This window comes from Pagrus pagrus (assembly GCF_965226575.1).
Source record: "Pagrus pagrus genome assembly, chromosome: 9".
In the NCBI taxonomy this organism is placed as follows: Eukaryota; Metazoa; Chordata; class Actinopteri; order Spariformes; family Sparidae; genus Pagrus; species Pagrus pagrus.
The window spans coordinates 26,897,043-26,916,180 of NC_140193.1; the positions used below are offsets into that span (position 1 = coordinate 26,897,043).

At 41.5% G+C, this 19,138-nt stretch overlaps 2 protein-coding genes across 4 annotated transcripts in view; both read left to right on the forward strand.

Moving 5' to 3' along the window:
- cox17 (cytochrome c oxidase copper chaperone COX17) overlaps positions 1–2,694 on the forward strand; it is a 192,135-nt gene extending 189,441 nt beyond the window's left edge. Inside the window, exons 1-4 of one of the 2 annotated variants that reach the window (XM_084362845.1) lie at positions 37–135; positions 1,130–1,254; positions 1,335–1,438; positions 2,523–2,694. In XM_084362845.1, coding sequence (XP_084218971.1) covers positions 1,142–1,254; positions 1,335–1,419 — 198 coding nt within the window. In that variant the 5' untranslated portion in view covers positions 37–135; positions 1,130–1,141 and the 3' untranslated portion in view covers positions 1,420–1,438; positions 2,523–2,694. Of the gene's footprint in view, positions 1–36; positions 136–1,129; positions 1,255–1,334; positions 1,439–2,522 lie in introns of those variants that run through there. The other variant, XM_084362846.1, reaches the window with a different exon arrangement.
- A 2,096-nt stretch (positions 2,695–4,790) lies between these two features.
- Positions 4,791–16,323, forward strand: popdc2 (popeye domain cAMP effector 2). 2 transcript variants are annotated; one of them, XM_084362288.1, is made up of 4 exons: positions 4,791–5,676; positions 9,158–9,266; positions 10,294–10,888; positions 15,040–16,323. In XM_084362288.1, the coding sequence occupies exons 1-3, from the start codon at positions 5,183–5,185 to the stop codon at positions 10,837–10,839; spliced, it is 1,149 nt and encodes a 382-aa protein (XP_084218414.1). In that variant the 5' UTR covers positions 4,791–5,182; the 3' UTR covers positions 10,840–10,888; positions 15,040–16,323. The 2 variants fall into 2 exon arrangements, with proteins under 2 accessions (XP_084218414.1, XP_084218415.1); XM_084362289.1 differs by having other exon boundaries at positions 10,294–10,747.
- Positions 16,324–19,138: the final 2,815 nt, after the last annotated feature.

Sequence of the window (19,138 nt, forward strand, 5' to 3'; positions counted from 1 at the left end):
CGTTACCCAGAAGTCCCCGCTGCCGCGTCTAATCACGTGATTTTGTATAAAAGCACACGTGAGCGCACCCTCACCATGTTGCTTCCCTTTTGAAGGTGAACAGTCTACGAGCGTGCGCCGACAGCCCCAATACAAGTAAGTTACATAACACAGAAAGTGCGTGAGTCAGCATGTGTTTAAAGTCATCCTTTACGGTTTTTGTTAATTGAATTACCAGTTTTATCTGCCTCATGTTAGCGTCTGTGGCGCTGCCACTGTTAGCCATCGTTAGCTAACTTCATGTTAGCCGGCGTGAGCCTTATGCAATGCCTCCTAACTGTTACCTAAAGCTAGCTAACCACATCTGCCAAACACTTCTGGTCAGGTTTGTTCGGCCACATCCGCGTACCAAATACTCAAACATTAAAGACACTGAAACCGTGGTCCTGTCAGTGACTTGTGTTTGGTGCTGCTTGTTGTGTGTTTTGATGCTTTCATCTTGGCTAACAGTACATCGGTTCAGCCCCCCTCGTGTCAGCCTATGGGTATAATGCAACTACTTAATCAAGTGATCATGATAATCTGCAGAGTAATTAAGGCGATAGTTGCAGCCGTACAAGGGCTTAGAAACCAGTGAATGTTGAGCGTGTTTTAATAATTAAACGAATATGATAAACTTCCTGTTTAATCGATTCATCAATAAAAATGAATAAACTCCAGTCAAACAGGAACAAGAAACTTAATCAAAACATTCACACAGGTGATTGTAATTGGTTAATTCTTCCTCCTCTGCACGAAGAACCGGTATGCTTAGCGTTTTAACTTTTTACTAGTCTTTATACCCTGATATTTGATCCTGGGACTGTTCATTTGACATGGTGGTTTTTTTTTTTTTTTTTTTGTTTTGTTTTTTCTCTCCAGACCTTGGCTGTCTCAAAAGAAATGTTGCTTATAACGATGAGGGCTTTGCGCTAGAACAGGGCCCTGAAACTTAAGCAACTACATGAAATCCGAGTATTCACACCTGTGCATTTCCTCCAGGGCAGGTGCTTGTCCAGTGAGATAATTGGAAACACCTGTGATTGGACAAGGGCCGGTCTTATGTTCTGATGCAAAACAATTTGTTAAAATAATGATCTAATTTCTCCAGTTCAGCCAGAAGATGCCGACCGTGTCAGCCGCCAGCGTGGAGCCTGCTGCTCTTGAGGGCGCTGAGAAGAAGCCCCTAAAGCCCTGCTGCGCTTGTCCAGAGACTAAGAAAGTCAGGGATGCTTGGTAAGAACCTGATCAGAGACAGAAACGCCTCCTTGTTTCAAGTGAAAATATTTGATTGTTTCCCTGTTTGTTTCCTGTAGCATCATTGAAAAGGGAGAGGGAATGTGCACAGACCTGATCGAGGCACATAAAGAGTGTATGAGGGCGCTTGGCTTCAAGATTTAAATACTCCAAATTTTCTGTGGTAAGTATCGCATGCATGCAGTACACACTACATGGGTACCTATTCATCAGCTTGTCTTCAACCAATTTCCTCGTGACGTATCCCTGAGCTGGTGCTGATTTGTTGAGTTGAGTACAAACTGGAATAACGGTGCAGTGACGCTTTAAAGAAAATCAGTAATGCCAAGTTTTGGATTTTAACTCTAGGTTTTTAAATGAGACTTATTTCCTGTTGGCCTCAACATTAATCTGACCTTCAGTTTGCATAAATTTGGTTAGTGAAGTCTGATTAGATCAAACGCTCACCAAGGTTTCCCCTTTGACATGCATCAGACACATGGGGTAATTAAATGGATGCAGTTTGTTTGCAATGACCTGTGATCGTTCACAAGATCCTACTTCTGGTGTGACAACTTACTTCCTTTCGCTGATGTAAAATTTAAAACTTTGAATGGGAAGCTTGAATGCTCAGTTTTACAAGCAGACTGAGACACTACCCGGTTAATGGGCCGCTGACGAATGTATTCTGACAACCTAAGGCCCACTTGTATTGAGTCAGTCTGGTGTGTTAATGAGCACCTGCCCTTTCTGTGAACTATGTAAATGCCCAACCCCAGATTTGTATTCAGTAGGTTGTTCATAGCTTCAGTTTCCTCTTGCTCGGTCACTTGTGTCTCTTGGCTATAACTAATCTCATTGTGCACTTTCAGACTAGAACATGTAACATTGGGCAGAGATGGGTGGTGTGTGTGTGTGTGGTGAAGCAGGGGGTTGGGCAACTGTCTTGTGCTTGCATGACTATGCATAAAATGCACCCGAAGCCTTGTGGCTGAGTTCATGTTTCAGCAGGTTAAAGGCCTGGCTGTTTGGTGTTGGTTTATATTCACTTGCTCTTGTAAAGCAGGAAATATGAACTTGATATTGTTGGCTGTGTTTGTCCCTAGCTAAAGAAGCATGTTTTTGTTGCTGAATATAAAACCAGGCCTTCGTCTTAACATTACAATTTCATAAACTAACCTAAAGAACTTCAGTGTGAGTCTCTTTTGTGCTTGAATTTGTACCATATTTCACTACTAGAAATGACCTCGTGTTTCTCTCCCCTGCAGTGTATTGCTGTGAAAGTGGAAGACAACCCTGGACATTCCCTTCATTCCCTCTTATTTATACCTCAACCTGGAAGGGAAATGTGGCGATGAAGCACTCTTTTAAAGTCTTCAGAATTTGAAAATGTGTGAATATCTAAACTGTTTGAAATTGAATAAAAGTCCTATGCAATAACTTGGTTTGTCAGCATTTGTGTTCATCTTAAGGTTCTGTGTTGAAGGTCCATTCTCTGAACGGCTGCTTGCCACAGTTGCTGTCCCTGGTATGCACTTAGGCTTAAAAATAACTCCTGCCCCTGCAAAGTCAATACTTGGCATATCTGCATTCTTCCCCTGTAGTGTGTCACTCATATTGAAGTGTGCCTGGCAGTGGACATCTAGTTCAACACATTCAATGCTAAGCTACAGCAACTCTGCAGAAGTGTGAACTGGTCCACGTCTTTCATGCCAACTTTTTTTTTTTTTTTTTTTTAAAGTGGCATATTTGCATTTCTCATTGGGTATGCTGGGCCAAATCCTTAACCACACCAATTCATTGTGGCTGTGCATATTTGCCTCACCCAGTCCTTGCTGTGTTGAGACGAGTGTGAACGAACTTGACAAACACTCTAATGTTAGCATAACTTGAGTTTGTCAGATGTTAAGATATCTTTAGTAGCTGCTTTTGGCTTTTGGGAAACGCAATGGTTTAATGGGCTAAATCTGCACCTAAACTGTTGGCGCATGAGCTCACTGATAATTGACATCACTTTATAAGGATTATTGTAAACTGGTATGTAGTAAGAGTCCTTGTGTTGCTCCTGACAATGCTAAATGGTTACTGCAAAGCTTTTTCTTTTTTTGGTAAAATGTTGACATTAATTTAACTTGCTAGTTGTCAAAGTTCTGTTCACCAGATTACATGGAACCTTGTGATGGTTGAGTCAAGATTTAAATTGGTCTGACAAAATGCTGTAATGGTTACTGTAACTTCCAAATAAAGTTGAACTCCCAATGTGTCGACTAAGGAATCACCTATGTGACAAGACCAGCCTAATGTGAACACCTGCTGGCAACAAGTAGATGTAACTATTATTCATCTGTCCTGAAGTTACAATTATCAAACTTGTAAAGATGAAGATTTTAGTGTGTTGTCATGCTCCATCAGCATGTTTACCAGACACCAATTATATCAGAATTAAAAACATGTTTTCAAATGATTTTACAAAAAACACCAATTCACATAACTAACCTGTCACTCTCATGTCTACAACCACATTTGTAATAAAGCATGCAACTGAAACAAAGAAAAATACTAAATTTAGAAGACCATCTTGCTTTCTGCTCTTAAATGAGTTCATGATTTCATGCTGCCGGATCAGTAAATTAATCAATTAATGTGAACTTATAATAGCAAGACAGAGAATACCATGTCTCAGTTTTCAGTTGTCACACAGCTTATATAATGTATTTTTCTCCTTTTTAAGTCTGCCAACTTCAGTCGTTCCCAGAAGATTACTGCTTCATATTAACATTGATGCAATTTAACTTCGTACATTTACTTAAGAATTGTACTTGGGTACATCAGATACTTTAAGATTTCACCCAACTACTCTTTGACCAAAGTAATGTTTCAACATGATATCTTTACTTTTGCTCATGTGCCTCATTAGTGTAAATCTGCTTCCTGATAGGGCCATAATTTTGCTTAATATACATTTGTCTTTGTTTTTCTTTATTTTGACAGTATGTATTCCATTATAACATTGTCTGTTTATTGTCTTGCTCTAATAAAAAAGGATCAGAGAAGAGACATTTCTGATGAACTGAGACAGACTTTTCCCTGTGAGCTGTGAGTCATCGTGGCTGAGAGGACAGTCGTATATGTTAGGTGGTGGTGGTGGGTGTTTATACCTGAAATCTGACCTGCGCCGTCATCCTACTTATTTCAGTGTCTCTAAATATGCACCAGCCGAGCAGCTCCCCTGAGAGTAAACTGAACTTATGAAGTTTGGGCAAAGGAAGAACTGTGTTGTAGCTCGGGATTGAGATTTTTTTTTCTGGTGTGTGACACTCTCAGAGATATTTGTCACAGTCCCTCGCCTCCCTCCCGTTTCCTGCCTCTCTCCCTCTCTCTTTCTGTTATGTTAAGTAGCAGGCCTGCTTTCTGTCCACAACTCTTTCCTCCTTGGGTTTCAATTCCAAACATGGTTATCCTTCTAGGGCTCTATCAACGCCCCCCTCCTCCCTTATCCCTTCTCTTCCAGCTGTTGGCTCTACAGTGCAGGCCAGTGGCTGAGAGAAATAGGCAGAAAAGCACAGCAAGAGAAACGGCAGGAAGACTCGGGAGGGAAAGACGGTGGGAGAAGCCAGAGGAGAGAGGAAGGGACGCATAATGAGAGAAGAAACCCATTCCAGCTGTGTATCTATAACAAATAGAGCCGTGAGAACTTCTTCACATTGAAGAATTTTCCGCTGCACGCCAAGGGAACAAACATTTACTGCTGACATTTTTGGTCAGTATTAACTGTTTATTTTTCATCAAGCTTTTACTCAAACAAATCTTCTAGTGGCAACTGTTGATGGTACCAAAATAGCGCCAAGTTCAGTTAGATAAGAAGTCTTTTTTGGTCTTTTGTGCATCAGTAGCCTCTCTTCAGCTTGTCAATTGAAGAGTTTCGACCATGAGTACAGAGAACGTGACTCTGGTGGACAGCTTGTTCTTTGCCCCTCTCTGCGATGGCTGGACTAATAACACAGAGGGGGCTATATACCATTTGGGCAACACCATCCTGTTCCTGGGCTACATGGGAGGCAGTGGGGCCTACGGGTGCCTCTTCATCTTTGGCTTCCTGGCCCCCGCCTTCGGGTGCCTGACCCTGTGGGGTTGGATGACAATGTGCGGCCTGGACGTCTTCACCTGGAACCTGCTTCTGCTGCTGGCCTGCTTGGCTCAGATCTGCCACCTCCTTTACCGGCTGCACCAGGAGGGCATAAGCAGTGATGAGCTGACCTCCCTCTACCAAGCGGTCTACCTGCCGCTGGGCGTGCCCATCCAGGTGTTCAAGGAGATCTCAGGTGCCTTTGAGAACAAGGTGGTGGTGCTGAAAGCAGGAGAGACGTACGCCGTGGAGGGCAAGACGCCCATCGACCAGCTCTCCTTTCTGCTGTCTGGGAGGTGGGGACTGTGTGCATTTGGGCATGTGTGTGTGCACATCTACACACCTGTACTACATAATGCAAACCACCACCACTAACTGTCTCCAACGATATTCAATCAACACACTCGAGAAAAAGTAGGGATACCACAATGTAAACATACTTAAATGTACTACAAGGGACTCTAAACTGGCTATTAAAGTCTCAGTTTAGTACTGACGCTTCTATATGACCTACATGAGCAAACACGATTATCAGTGAGTAGATTGGCTATTTCTGTACAGGTACTATAGTTATTCTTAATGCCCGTCACTGTGTCCTATCTAATCACTAATTTTGTCCCTCATCAGGTAGAGTGCAGTACGTCAAAACAGTCAAGTTGTGGCTGTAAAACCAAAACAATGAGCTGAAAGATGCTAAAATGATCAGGGTCAGGAGATAATTACCTGTAGGTATTACCCCTATGGACAATTTCTTTCACACTACATATGACGTCATTTGATCCATTAATAAAAATCAAAATATTGATCATAGCTGCAAAGAACCACACCAGTGATATCACAGTGTACTGACACCCTGTACACTTCTACATCACTGCAGCAAGGTGACAAGCTAAAGCACTGGAGGTAACAAAACATTGTTTTATTTATATCTTTTTTTTATTATATATTTGTAAGATACTGTAAAGGTAATTTTATCTGCACACTTACAGCCTTTTGTCAGGTTGGTCGTGGCCCCCTCTGGCCACCTCTCGTGGGCGCCACTGCGTGATTTGCTAGGACTGAGCAACAAAATCAAATGACACCATATTTTTGACCAAATACGTTGACATTGATATTCAGACAATACTGCAATGATGACTACTGGCACATTGACAAAATACTAACACAATGACATTTTTGATCAACAATCATCAGTAATGTAATGAATAAGTGGGTAAAGACAAATGCTAGAACAAGTAGAACAGTCTGAAAATGACATCACTTTACAGTTACACAGCCTTTAAAACCAGGAAAAGACAACACTTACGCCATATCATGATACAATGATTTTCAAAATCTAAGATCATATGTAGTCTCATATCAAGATAATAATAATTGTATATATTTATCAGCACTAGTATATGACGTTTCATCTGGACACAGCTGAAGCATGTTGTTGCAGGTTAATCAGAAGGTGTTCACTAATTTGTAACACAGGTATCTATTGTAGTATTTACTGGTTTAAATTCTTCTTTTAGTGATAGAAATACTAGCAGCCATTGTTTTAAACAATCTTCTATTTTAACTGCGGAGCTGGGTCCCTATTTCTGTCTCTTTCATGCTGTTGGCAGCGTGGAACCGTCACAGGAAATGTATCCTCTTCATCCAAACATCCTCAAAGTGGAACTGCATTAGATTTCACAGTCCTGGAGCCTACACAAGAGAAATGTTGTAAACAGTGTATTTTTGTCTGTGACTCACCAGTGTGCCGTGCCTCTGCACACTGCCAGCTGGTCAAATGATATCTTTGTACTTTAGAGAGGAGTGGACGCTGTGCTACTCTTACCTTAAATTAAATGTTGGCCACGCTGATACCAGCTCAGTGTACAGGCCAAATCTGGGACAAGAAACAAACAAAAAGATAATAATGATTATTTTTTTCTGCACAGTTCTTGATTTTTGGCTCTTTGGGTGTGGTAGTTATGTTATATGCATCATTTTTGTTTCAGATTTAAAGACTGAATGACTGTTATGTGTGTTACTACTAAACATGTTACTTAAGGCATTTTTCATTAATCAACAGTCTCCTGTTTGGCATGACTGCACTACATGGCCAAAAGTATGTGGACATGTAGACACGTGATAGTTGGGACATCTCGTTCCAAAGCCATGGGCATTAATCTGCTCCGCTCTGCTTGGAAGACTGTTCATCAGATTTTGAATCTGGCTGCAGGGATTTGCTCCCATTCAGACACAAGAGTATTAGTGATGTTCACACTGATTTCTGACAACAAAGTCTGGTTTCAGTTGATTTTTTTTTGGCGGAGTGCAAATAGCACTCGGACAGCTCCTTACTACAGGAGGACGCTCATACACCAGTATTGTGTATTTTCCAGATATCCATATATAGTGGTATTATGTTTATTCTCCACAGGGGCCGCCAGACTCAACACAAGATGAAAGCTCCATATAGCTGCTTTAAACAGGACTTTGGGGCCCAAACGAGAAAAGCAGCCCGAAACCAAAAGACAGGGGTGTCCTCATACTTCTGGTCATATAGTGTTAGTGCCACAAAGTACCATATCAGCAGGACAGTGGCATTTTTAGGGCAGGGCTCTCCAGTGGAAACTCTTACCCGTGCCATACAAGGTAATTAATACCTACTTCACTACGCAGGAAAATAGCTGTTAATTAACACCCAATGTTATGAAGAGTCTAAATATAGTCCTGTAGTAGCCTAGTTTTAAACCGCTACAAAGATAGTGAACAAATACTCTACCAAGTATTTATCTGAATACAGAATAGCAGTGTCATTTAGACCATTTATGATCTATTTAAGTCTTGAATTTAGACTTCTGACTTGCTTTAGACTTTTAATTAAATGTTGTTTGTTGTATCCAGTGGCTGCCCATAACGGGGACCAGCCACTAGGGGCGCCTTATTAAAGAAACAAAAATAAATTTTCTTTATTGTCGCTGCCTGTTATATGATGAAAACCCCCGTCTTTTGAAAATGATATGATAAATTATTTTTGTACACAGCTTCAAAATGTCAAAAGTGTACTGTGGGCTGCCAGCCACATGCCGTGAGAAACTAATCTGAGGGTGCATTCATAAATAGTGCCAGAGCGCACTCTTGCACAAACTGGACCGTTCATAAAGAGCACTGTCAGATTTTATTGTTTGGTTATTCAGAGCACCCCACTCTCCTCAGTGGCACTCTGTCTGAGGAGACGGAGCAGCAGCGTTTTATCAACAGTTATATCCTTTGCCGGTGCGAATCCTACCGTACAAGAAGCTGCTGAGAGAATGTGAGAATAAAGTCTGGAACATAATATTTTTTTGAGAACAGCAGATTTCTATGTATTTCTTTCTGTAGATGTCAGGTGAATGACACGAAGCAGCCCTGATATGACAACATTCAGCTCAAGTTGAAATAAGGATAAAACAGAAACCTTTGATGTAATCCAATGACGGCTCAGTGTTTAGTGTGCTGGGTCATCTCACTCTGCGGAAGTCATTCTTTTCAAATAAAGCTTCCTTCTCTGGGAGGAATGTCTTAAACTATGATTCCTTTGTGCAGAGGGGATCCTGGCTCAGGAGAAAACTCTTGCTGTTTAAGGAACTCTTCAATCTGTTCACAGCTTCTCTCACAGAGATAGTCATGCTAATATTTACCTCCAAGATCTTGGACTGGCACTGGCAAAGTGACCTCCAGCTCCCTCCCCGCTCTCATTATCACATCTTAATCCTCGTCTCTCTTTTTAACCTTGTATCTTACTCTCTATTTCTCTTTTAGGATCAACGTGTCTTTGGAGGGCCAGTTCCTGCATTACATCCACCGCCACCAGTTCCTCGACTCTCCGGAGTGGGAGTCTATCAGGCCAAACGAGGAGGGAAAGTTTCAGGTATGGGTTTCGGCAGTTTAATCAGTGCGAAGTGTGGCAGTAAAATGTTAAACCTGATGTGCCGTCATTGTCGGATTTGAAACAAGAAACCGTACGTGGATATCAAGTTGTCTTTTGTTGCCTTCTATCGGACCCCGCTTCTGACTGATAAGCTGAACAAGGGAAAGCAGCTGTCCTCTTGTCTTTCACATATCCTGTTGCTTAAGATTAGCTCAGTTAAAGTAGAAACGAGGCCTAGAGGTCATGGTGGACATGCAGGCTTGGCAAACAAGAAGGCTGTGCTGGGTATTGGATCAGTGAGGTGCACAAACAAAGGTCAAGCTGCAACTAATGATTATTTTCATCAATATTTATCTGGCATTTTTACTGGCTTAATTAGTTAATGATTTAGTTAACGAATGAGTTAGTGATAGATGAGTGGTATTGATCTTCTCATCTAACCCTAGACAAGAAGGCAAATTTCCCGAATTTCCCAAAATGTCAAACTATTCCTTTGACATGACATTATAGACACATGACAAATATTTTGACATTTTCCCCTGACAAAGGTAGAGTTCTTGTAATCAGGCATTCACATTAAGTGTTACACACCAAAACACAATGTGTATTCCTGTTACAAATAACCATAACCATAAAACATGTGTTTATATTGTTTACATCCATGTTGACGAGGGGGTCCGCCCGCTATTCCGACATCCCGCCATTCCGACATGTCTCTATTTAGACATGCCGCTATTCTGACATGTCTCCGACTATGACAAAACACAATGTCGAAATAGTGGGACGCTTGAAAAATTACTTTAATGCTGCTATTCCAACAATTACAGGTCACTGTCTAAATAGCGGCATGTCGGAATAGCAGCATGTAACCGTTGACGAGCGAGCAGTCCTGCAGTTGCAGGAACATTTCCTTTAGCATTAAGGTCACCAGCTGTCGATTCGGGAAATATTGTTGATCTGTATGCTCAAATGCATACATGTGTGCCCTAGTACCTTTAAGACAACGATATTCATTCATACTCCCCAGGTGACCCTGACAGCAGAGGAAGACTCCCGCTACATCTCATGGCGTCGTCGGCGCCTCTATATGCTAATATCAAAGGAACGCTACATCGCCCGTCTCTTCTCTGTCATGCTGGGCTACGACATCGCTGAGAAGCTCTACAACCTCAACAACAAGCTCTACATTAAGAGTGGCGTGCTGCTGGACATTCGCCTTCCCAGCCTCTACCATGTTCTGGCCCCGTCCTCGCAGGGCAGCGAGGGCGGCAGTGGCAGTGACGGCGGCACCGCCAAGGAGCAGCAGACTGAACAGCAGGTGGAAGATGCAGCACCGGCCTACCAGAGGTCCGATCCACCCCAGCCTCAGCCCCTTCAGCCCCTCCTGCAGGGACCAAGAAAGACCGCCCTGGATGAACCCCAGGCCCCCCAGCATGACCGCTACCAGCACCCCTGGGCGTCGGACCCGGAGCTGCCCTCTGGTGAGGACTCCACCAGCCTGGTCCTGGAGGACTTTGCTGATGTGGCGGGCTCCTTAATGGATTATGGCAATGAGAGGGATTATTTGAGGTAGAGGGGCAGGGTGCTGGAGCTAACACACTGGGTCACCACTTAAGCTACATGTAAGTACCTCACCTGGGTGGAGAGTGGCATGGGGGTGGTGTGTGTGCATGGGTGGCTTGCGGTGCACAATTCTTACTAACCTGATGTTCTAGCAAGATACAGTACAGGTCTGGGCTATATGGCTGAGGGCAGTACAGCATCTATATGAATATTAATCCCCTCCTGTATCATTTTACAGATTTATGACAACTGACAAATGCAATGGTAGAAATTTACTGGGAACAACGATTCAAGTATATATACATTTTTTCAGGTATTTCCATTTCCACTTCCAGTTTAGAGGAATTTTACTCCACTACCTTTATTTTTGACAGCTATAATTTCTAGTTACCACAGATTCATGATATTAAATACAACGCATCCGATTATCTTAAATATAAAGATTAAGATACCCAGTACATTAAGTGCATAAAGCTACTTAAATAATACTTAATATAGTATCATTAATCCTACATTAAAATGCTAAAAAAAAAAAAGTAAAAGTAAAAGTTTTATTTATTTCAAGTTAATTAAACTTAAGATTTTGTTTAGTTTTTATTTTCAGACAAAGTTCTCACACATCAAATGATGTGTCGCATGAATTTATTGTAAAGGGTTCAATCACAATTCACTTTCACATATTGTTTTTATTCTAAATGCTGAATGCTAAATGGAACAAAGTCGCTCCAGCAGGAACAGCTGCAGTTGTTTTTTTGTGTGAGATAAAGAACGCACTCTTTAACATGAGAAAATGTTAAAGGAAATCAAATTAGTTTGTAACGTTGATGCGTGTGATGGAACAGTTTTTGATTCAACTGAATAATTTCAGTTTTTTGAACCTGTTTTCTCAAGTTTAGTTAAACTGGCAATAGACGCATTTTTTGCGTAACGTATCATTAATAAGTAAATGTTGATTGCATATTGTAATAGCTGTAAAATAATGAAATCATCAGTGTTTAGATTGTTTTCCTATATACCTCACTATCACCAGCCACCAGGCACAAACTATCCCGGGAATAAGAAGGTTAACAGGTGATCCCATCAGGTTGCCAGCCTGGCACCATTTCTGTCTGCTTCTGTCTGCTTTTACATCTATATTATGGACTAAATGATTAAATAAACGTATGTTTTGTTGTCATTGCAACAGCGGTGCAGACAACGATACCACTTGGAAATGCTGGGGGGTGAGAAAGTTGTCTCTTGCTAAACTCTAAACGTAACAACTGGTTTCACACAAAGCAGACTTTGACCTACTTATTGAAACTAAATTAAGTAAACTCATATATGTAAGGCAGTGTTTTAACTAAGGCCAAAATGATTTAGCCCACAGTGTGCTTACATTTTAATGAGACAATAATAATTTAACACACTCAAAGTATTTTGCATAATGAGTAATTTTACTTTGGATACTTGAAGTACAAAGTTCAATCATGACCTCAGAAACACTGGTTGAGAAAACAATCCCATCACAGCATGTTTGTTAGCTTGTTCTGAAACTTGGATCACGTCTTCATCCACAAATGTCCTAATAAATAAATAAATGAATAAATAGATAAATAAATAAATAAACATCTGCAAATCCACGACAACTGGGCAAACCCCATCTGCTGATGAGAATCATGTGATATGATCAAACGCTCATGTTACATAACAGCCTGTGACGGGACTGTTTTATCGATGTGAATTTGATGTTCACACAATTAAAACCTCAAATACCCATGTAGCAATTAACAGAACAGAATTTCGTAAAATAATGACACATTATGATCAATGTACAGAAATATCAAATTATTTTCCAGCCCTAGCAACGTCTGAGGAACCACCTCTGTTCTCTGGTTAACATAGTTATTTTGTTTTCTTGCTCTTTGAACTAATTTGATTTATCTCTCTCTAATGCTCTGGCTGCTCGATCTTTTTGCATTTAAATGTAAACGCACATTGTCAACTTGCTAAATGACTGTGTGTTTTGATTAAATGGTGTTTAGGGACCAACCAGGCTATTTGTAGCTACAGATTGACATTAAATGGCAGCCAGAATTCTTTGCCGCTGGCCTTGTCAGCTTTTGGGATATCTGGATTATTATTCTATTTTCAAACCATACTTTAAGATTAAAATTCCTTCCCTGCCAGCTGCTCTGTATTAGTGTTTGCTTTGGCTCTGACACTCACAAGCTTACAGTCATCTTTGGTACAGTAGCAGAGTTAAATTTGTTCACTCAGATAAAACAGTTTAACAGCAAATGAGCACAGAGCGCTCGTCACGGTTTCAGACAGCTGATTGGGTACTGTGTGTGCCCGCACTTTGTGCGTGTTTGCGTGTATGAGTTCGATACTGTAGCAAGTAAGCGCAGACAGCAGGAGGTCGGTCGGGCAGCAGCTGTGTTCCTATCTGATCAGGATTAGAGCTTGGAAATTCGGGGGATGTCCAAATGATTCAGTTCAATGCTAATAATCCCGTGTCTGTCTGTCTGTCTGCTCATCTGTTCATCCCCACTCGGCCCCGCCTGCCCTCCTACCATCCCGAAAACAGCCCTCGGCCAATCATAGGTGGAGGATCATATTTCATAGCTGGATAGTGGGGTCGGTGTCGGGTTGGGTTGCAGGGCGGTTGTAAAGCAGTAGGGCGAATCTATCCCAGACAGTAGTATAAAAGTCTCAGTTCACAGGCCAGTGACTCTGACCCAATGGAAAAGAAATGATAGAACTGCACAAGAAGGCAACACAACCAATCCCCACAACATGAGTCAAGAAATATCCTGAAAAGGGAATTGCTGTATTTTTAAACCTGGGTCCTTTATCTACATGTTCGGCTGTGTAAATGATTCATACTGACCAAAGCTTTTGGAATCGGTCCAGCAGATCGCCTCAGCTGGCAGCTGCAACGCAGCTACAAAGGCTGCGATGTAATCCTTTGGGACAACTCCAACTGTCAAAGTTATGTGTGCTAAAGGTGCTTGTTTTTTGGCACTGACAGGCTGAGGTTGTTATTTTAAGTGTCTGACAGTATTACAGAAACGATTCCTCCAGAGAGAGACCTTTTTGTTACAGAGTAGAATCAAGTCTCGCTAAAAGAGAAGTCTCGCTCTGAAATCTTGTGAGAGGTGCGTTGTTGCAGGAAGACAGTGGAAACATGAGTTAGAGTCGGAGAGGAGTGTTCAGAGTTTACCTTGAGGAACTCCTGGCAAGAATTTGTTTCAAATATCAAGATGATTGTGACGACGTAGATGAGGCATCAATGTACCAACTCACCTTGCAAGATTTTCAGAGCAAGACTTCTCCTTCAGTGAGCCTTGTGTTTCTGTTCTTATTGTAAAACAAAATGAATTGTTTCCGTAATGTTGTCAGACACTTAGAATAACAACCTCGGCCAGAGACAAAAATCAAGCACTTGGTGGACGTAACTTTGACAGTCGGAGTTGCCCCAAAGGATTACATTGCAGCCATTGCAGCTGAGTTGCGGCTGCCAGCCGGACCGATCCCAGAACTTTTGGGAAGCATGAATTATTTACACACCAACACATGAAGATAGAGGGCCCACGTTTAGAAATACTGGAATTCCCCTATAATATGTCTCAACATCAATCTGGGATTGAAACGGCCTCTATCAAACACAGATAATTACGATATTCTGTGCATTTCTGGGTCCATGTGTGTGAATGACCAGCAAACTGTCAGCAGTTACAGTCGAGTTTCAGCAGAAAAATGTAAACTATATCTAACAGCTGTCTGGTTTTGGCATCAGTCCCCTGGAGTTAAAGAGCCAGGGTGTCTCTTTAGAGCTGCTATTTGCACATTCAGCATATTTTGAACAGACAGTAAGCACACAGTCGAATATTTGTTGTTCTTTTGTTCTTTGGAAAACATTGTGTTGTATGTTTTTAACTGACAAATGGGCTTTGTTTTTAATATAACACATCACCAAAACCCCTGATGCTGAACTGTGAAATGAATAATTAGCTGTGAAGTGGCAGACTTTACAGTTATTTTTGTCACTAATCTCAGTGGAAGAGAAACTGTGCTGCGCAAAACGAATACAGACACAGATCTATTGCAGTTGCACTGTAATAGCACTTCACTTGTCTGTCATGATAATGAGATATTGGTATGAAAACACTTTGAGTCTTGTGTGATCATGACATTCCTAACCTGAGCTTCGATGTTGACTCTGCAGGAGGTGATAGTGACAGAAACATACCACCTCGTTTCCTGAGGGGCAGGGCGCCGCTGGCTCCCACTGACACTCCCAAACTGTGAGAAGAGTCTCTCCTGGAAACACTATATTATTTACAGTATAGCAGTATGAATGTGTCACATGTCACTTGTTATGACACTGTCTCCTCGCTCTCTGTCCCTGTTCTCACCTCACTTCAAGTAACAAGACAGCCAATGTTAGCAATCAATATTCGAGGCTGATATTTATCACCATAATCATTTCACTTGGTCTCTGAGCAGCATTAAGGCCACTGTGAGACTCTGAAATGTACCTCGTAAAAAGACTAATTGCACTCACAGACAGGTGGACCTGCCGAATCTATTCTATTTGAATGAAACTTGCGGATGGCATTTCCAAAATCTATAATTTAACAGCTAAGTGAACAAATACATTGTTTAAAGAACATTTATATTTTGTAGTGTGTTTCTGCAGCTGCTATCAGAGAGAAACATCTGTCCAATTACAGATGGACTTGCAGATTCTGTATCCAACATTAATTAATCAATCATGTTAATGGCACTGGAACACTGAGGACAGGGACAGCCATCACCTCGTTACTTACCAGCATGTTAAATGTTATGAAATGTTATGTTATAAAAATGGATTCTGTGATACAGAAACAGATGAATTTGTGTTTCATCTCACTTATATTTGATGTTACAGCTATGATTGTTTGATTTGGACTTGACTTCACGTGATTTAATGTTAAATTTGACTTTAGATGTTTTCTACAAAGAACACTGATTTAACTCAGTAAGGTTACTTCACATGTTCTGGCTATGACTGATTTAAATCACATGATATGAATTGATTAGAGCTGTAACAACTGCTTAAAATACATAGTCAATTCTTAATCCTTTCAAGATCTGGAAAACATTTATTTTTGCATACTTTACAGAACTTTCCCAACCAGTGGATGAGCAACCTGGCTGTGTAGATTTTTTCCGTTTAACTGTCATGTTTTGTTGGGCATGTTTTCGTTGATTTATCTGAATGCACCTGGACTTGGTTCACTGTCAGAAATGTAAGAGGTGAGCTTGTTGTACTGATTTTCAGAGCATGATACCAAATTCAAGGACAACCACTCACTTCTTCTTTGATGATATTGGATGCCTGTAAACCACTTTTTTTTCATTTTTGTATTTAATACACACATGTATACTGTGAATTGTGTTATTTGTCTGTTATTGACTTCCAAATAGAGACATGGGACTAAAATGAAGTAAAAGTTTTCAAAAAGTATTTTCTTGGGGCCAAGATTTCTCCATAAAGCTCTTTGTGTGCAGTGAAAATGTAGTTTGTTTTCTGTGATGGTCTGCTTCCACTTAACACTGAGCTTACAGCACCCATTCCAACATCATGGTGCCAGTTCTATTGTAGTCTATGGGAGATGCATGGACAAGCAGACTGCAACCATATACAACACATCTACCTCATATGACCTGTGATGATAACTTAATGATTTCTCCAAATGGGTGCTTTAGTTAATTTGTGGTTGTTGCTCCCCTGATTATTAACTGTGCTATAAAACAACAAAGCTACACATTATGGCTATCAAAAAACTGCAGAAAAACGTTTTTAACAACAATCTTATCCTGATGTATTGTAACTATGAATGAAGCAGTCTCTGCTTTGATTAAATCAACATGTGGCTATTACCTAACGCCTGGTCACCATGTAAAGAGCTGTGGATCATGTAACTCACAGTTAGTTCAGTTAGGGTAATAGCACAGTTTAGCTACCTTACTAATATAATCTGTTACTAACCTCAGTCAGAAGCTTCAGTCTGTTATAAATCTAGAGTAACACAACTTGCTAATAAATCATTGAATTAAAATACAAATCAAACAAAATGTGCCTTGAAAACACATGAAATATTTGGTAATGACAACACACCAAAATACAGATGCCCCCATCTGATAATGGTGAATGGACTTCCTACATCGCTTTTACAGTCTACTGACCGCTCAAAGCGCTTTATAACACTTGTCACATCCACCCATTCACTCACACACTGATAGCATAGGCAGCCATGGGGTTCAGTATCTTGCTCAAAGATGCTCTGATGGCCAGGGGAGCCAGGGATTTGAATCAGTGACCTTCCGATTACCAGGCGACCTGCTCTACCTCCTGAGCAACAGCCGTCGGATAATCAGTAAAACTGAGAGGGGAGAGATGAAGGAGTGGTCTGCCCATTCACCACTGCACCAAAAGGGCTTTTCACACTGCATATTCTTAGCCCAAGGTTAAGAGGGAACCCTGGGATAACTTAGCCTCTTTTCACACGCAAGCCTTTACTCTGCCTCGCCATCTGTGTGCAAGTTACAGAGGTGGAATGGGAGGACAGTGTCATTCCTCTTCTGATCTGCCACTGGAGGTAGTTAGAGGCGAGGTGACGTCTGTGTGAATGGATAAGCCGCAGTGTGAGACAGGAGTGTGATGTTCTGATGGTGTTCAGAGTCTGACAGCAAAACAGATCCTTCACTCATCAAATACAAGAGAAATGTCACACACTTCAACCCACAAAGCAACGTTACAGGACCAAACAACAGTAATGTGGTAGCAGGTCATGCCTTTTGCAATTTATGTGAGAGAAAAAGTCGCTGCCATCCTGTCTGTCCTAGGGACTCTTTCTCTCACTTCTGGATCACAACACTTTAAAACAGCATCCGTATGATTATAAACATTATGCTGAGACATTTTTAGATTTACACATGGAAACTGTGAAAAAAACTGTGTGGCTAAAAACAAATCACAGATCTCAATGTTATGATGTGTACCGTTACGTCTCTTGGTTCCGCAACGCCTGCACGCTGTATGAAATGACACACTGAGGTGGCTTTATGCCGCTGCTGCTTGGTACAGTGTTAAAATACAAAGGCAGTGTGGAGGTGTGCCTTATTGGTTGGTGCGTTATTGCAGAATCTCTTTGTCCTGGAGCAGGGTTAGTATGTCAGGGTTATTCCCATTTGCAGAGTTCCAGGATTGTGCCCGTGTGAACACTTTCTTGGCCTGAGGCTAACAGCTACCTTATGGTGCGTTCAGACAAAACATGAAGAAAATATACGCCTCACTTTACACGTGCGGATTTGATCACGGGATTATTCGTTTTTATTCTCATAACTCACGCAGCACACAGCTCGGTTTATTTCAGCATCTGGAACTGCGTCTGGATGACTGCAGCTTCCAGCCCTCCCTGAGGCTGACCAGTGCTCAGTTCTCAGCTGCGGAGCACCTGTCTGTCTGTCTCCGGTGAGTGGCAGCTTCTTAATACGTGTGTTAAAATCAATAAATAGTAACTGTGACCAGCAACAAGACGTTTTACCACCGCAGTATGAACCAGTATGAACACACCAGTATGAAACAAAGACATTTCACTGTGATCTGACTGCAATTAGTGTTGTGTATCTTTCAAGAACCCATCCACAGACCTGGCTCTATGTTTGCGACAAGGGCATACTCCCATTCAGGGGCGCCGGTAGGGATTTTGGGCCCCATGAAAAGAATCTTTACAGGGCCCCCCAACACAGCGGCGAAATGTTTTGATGCTATTTTAGCATATAATTTCATCATCATTAGGGGCCTCTCTGGGCCCCCCTCAATCATGGGCTCCTAGAATCCGTCTCCTTTACCCCCCCTTTTCGGCGCCCCTGCTCCCATTATTTTGAGTTTGTAAAAAGAAAAGGACAAGAACATAAAAGTCAAGTGTAAACTATGTCACGGAGGGAAGCCGAAGGAACTCTTGGCAAGACATAGCAGAAGTAACCTGAAGAATGACCTGGAGAGGGTTCACGCAAATACTGAACTAACTGAGAGAGATGACGTTAGCAAGCAGAAAAGAAAAGCAGAAGATGAGAGCACGAGCAAGCTTAATGTAAAGCACCAAAAAACGGATTTCTCTGGAACTCAATCTGCCCGGATTGAACGGCTTGAACCCCGAGAAGTGTGGAGGCTCGTGGCAGAGTATGTTGTTGAAGACATGCAGCCTCTCTCAACAGAAGAAACACAAGCTTTTAGAAAGCTAGTCATCAAAATCCCTGTCAAAAGCAATTAGGCA

Excerpts from the sequence above, each read along its gene's own strand:
- popdc2 (XM_084362288.1), top strand. The coding sequence starts at position 5,183 with ATGAGTACAGAGAACGTGACTCTGGTGGACAGCTTGTTCTTTGCCCCT. Across the intron at positions 5,677-9,157 it reads TCCTTTCTGCTGTCTGGGAG|GATCAACGTGTCTTTGGAGG; the intron begins GTGGGGACTGTG and ends TTTCTCTTTTAG. Across the intron at positions 9,267-10,293 it reads ACGAGGAGGGAAAGTTTCAG|GTGACCCTGACAGCAGAGGA; the intron begins GTATGGGTTTCG and ends CATACTCCCCAG.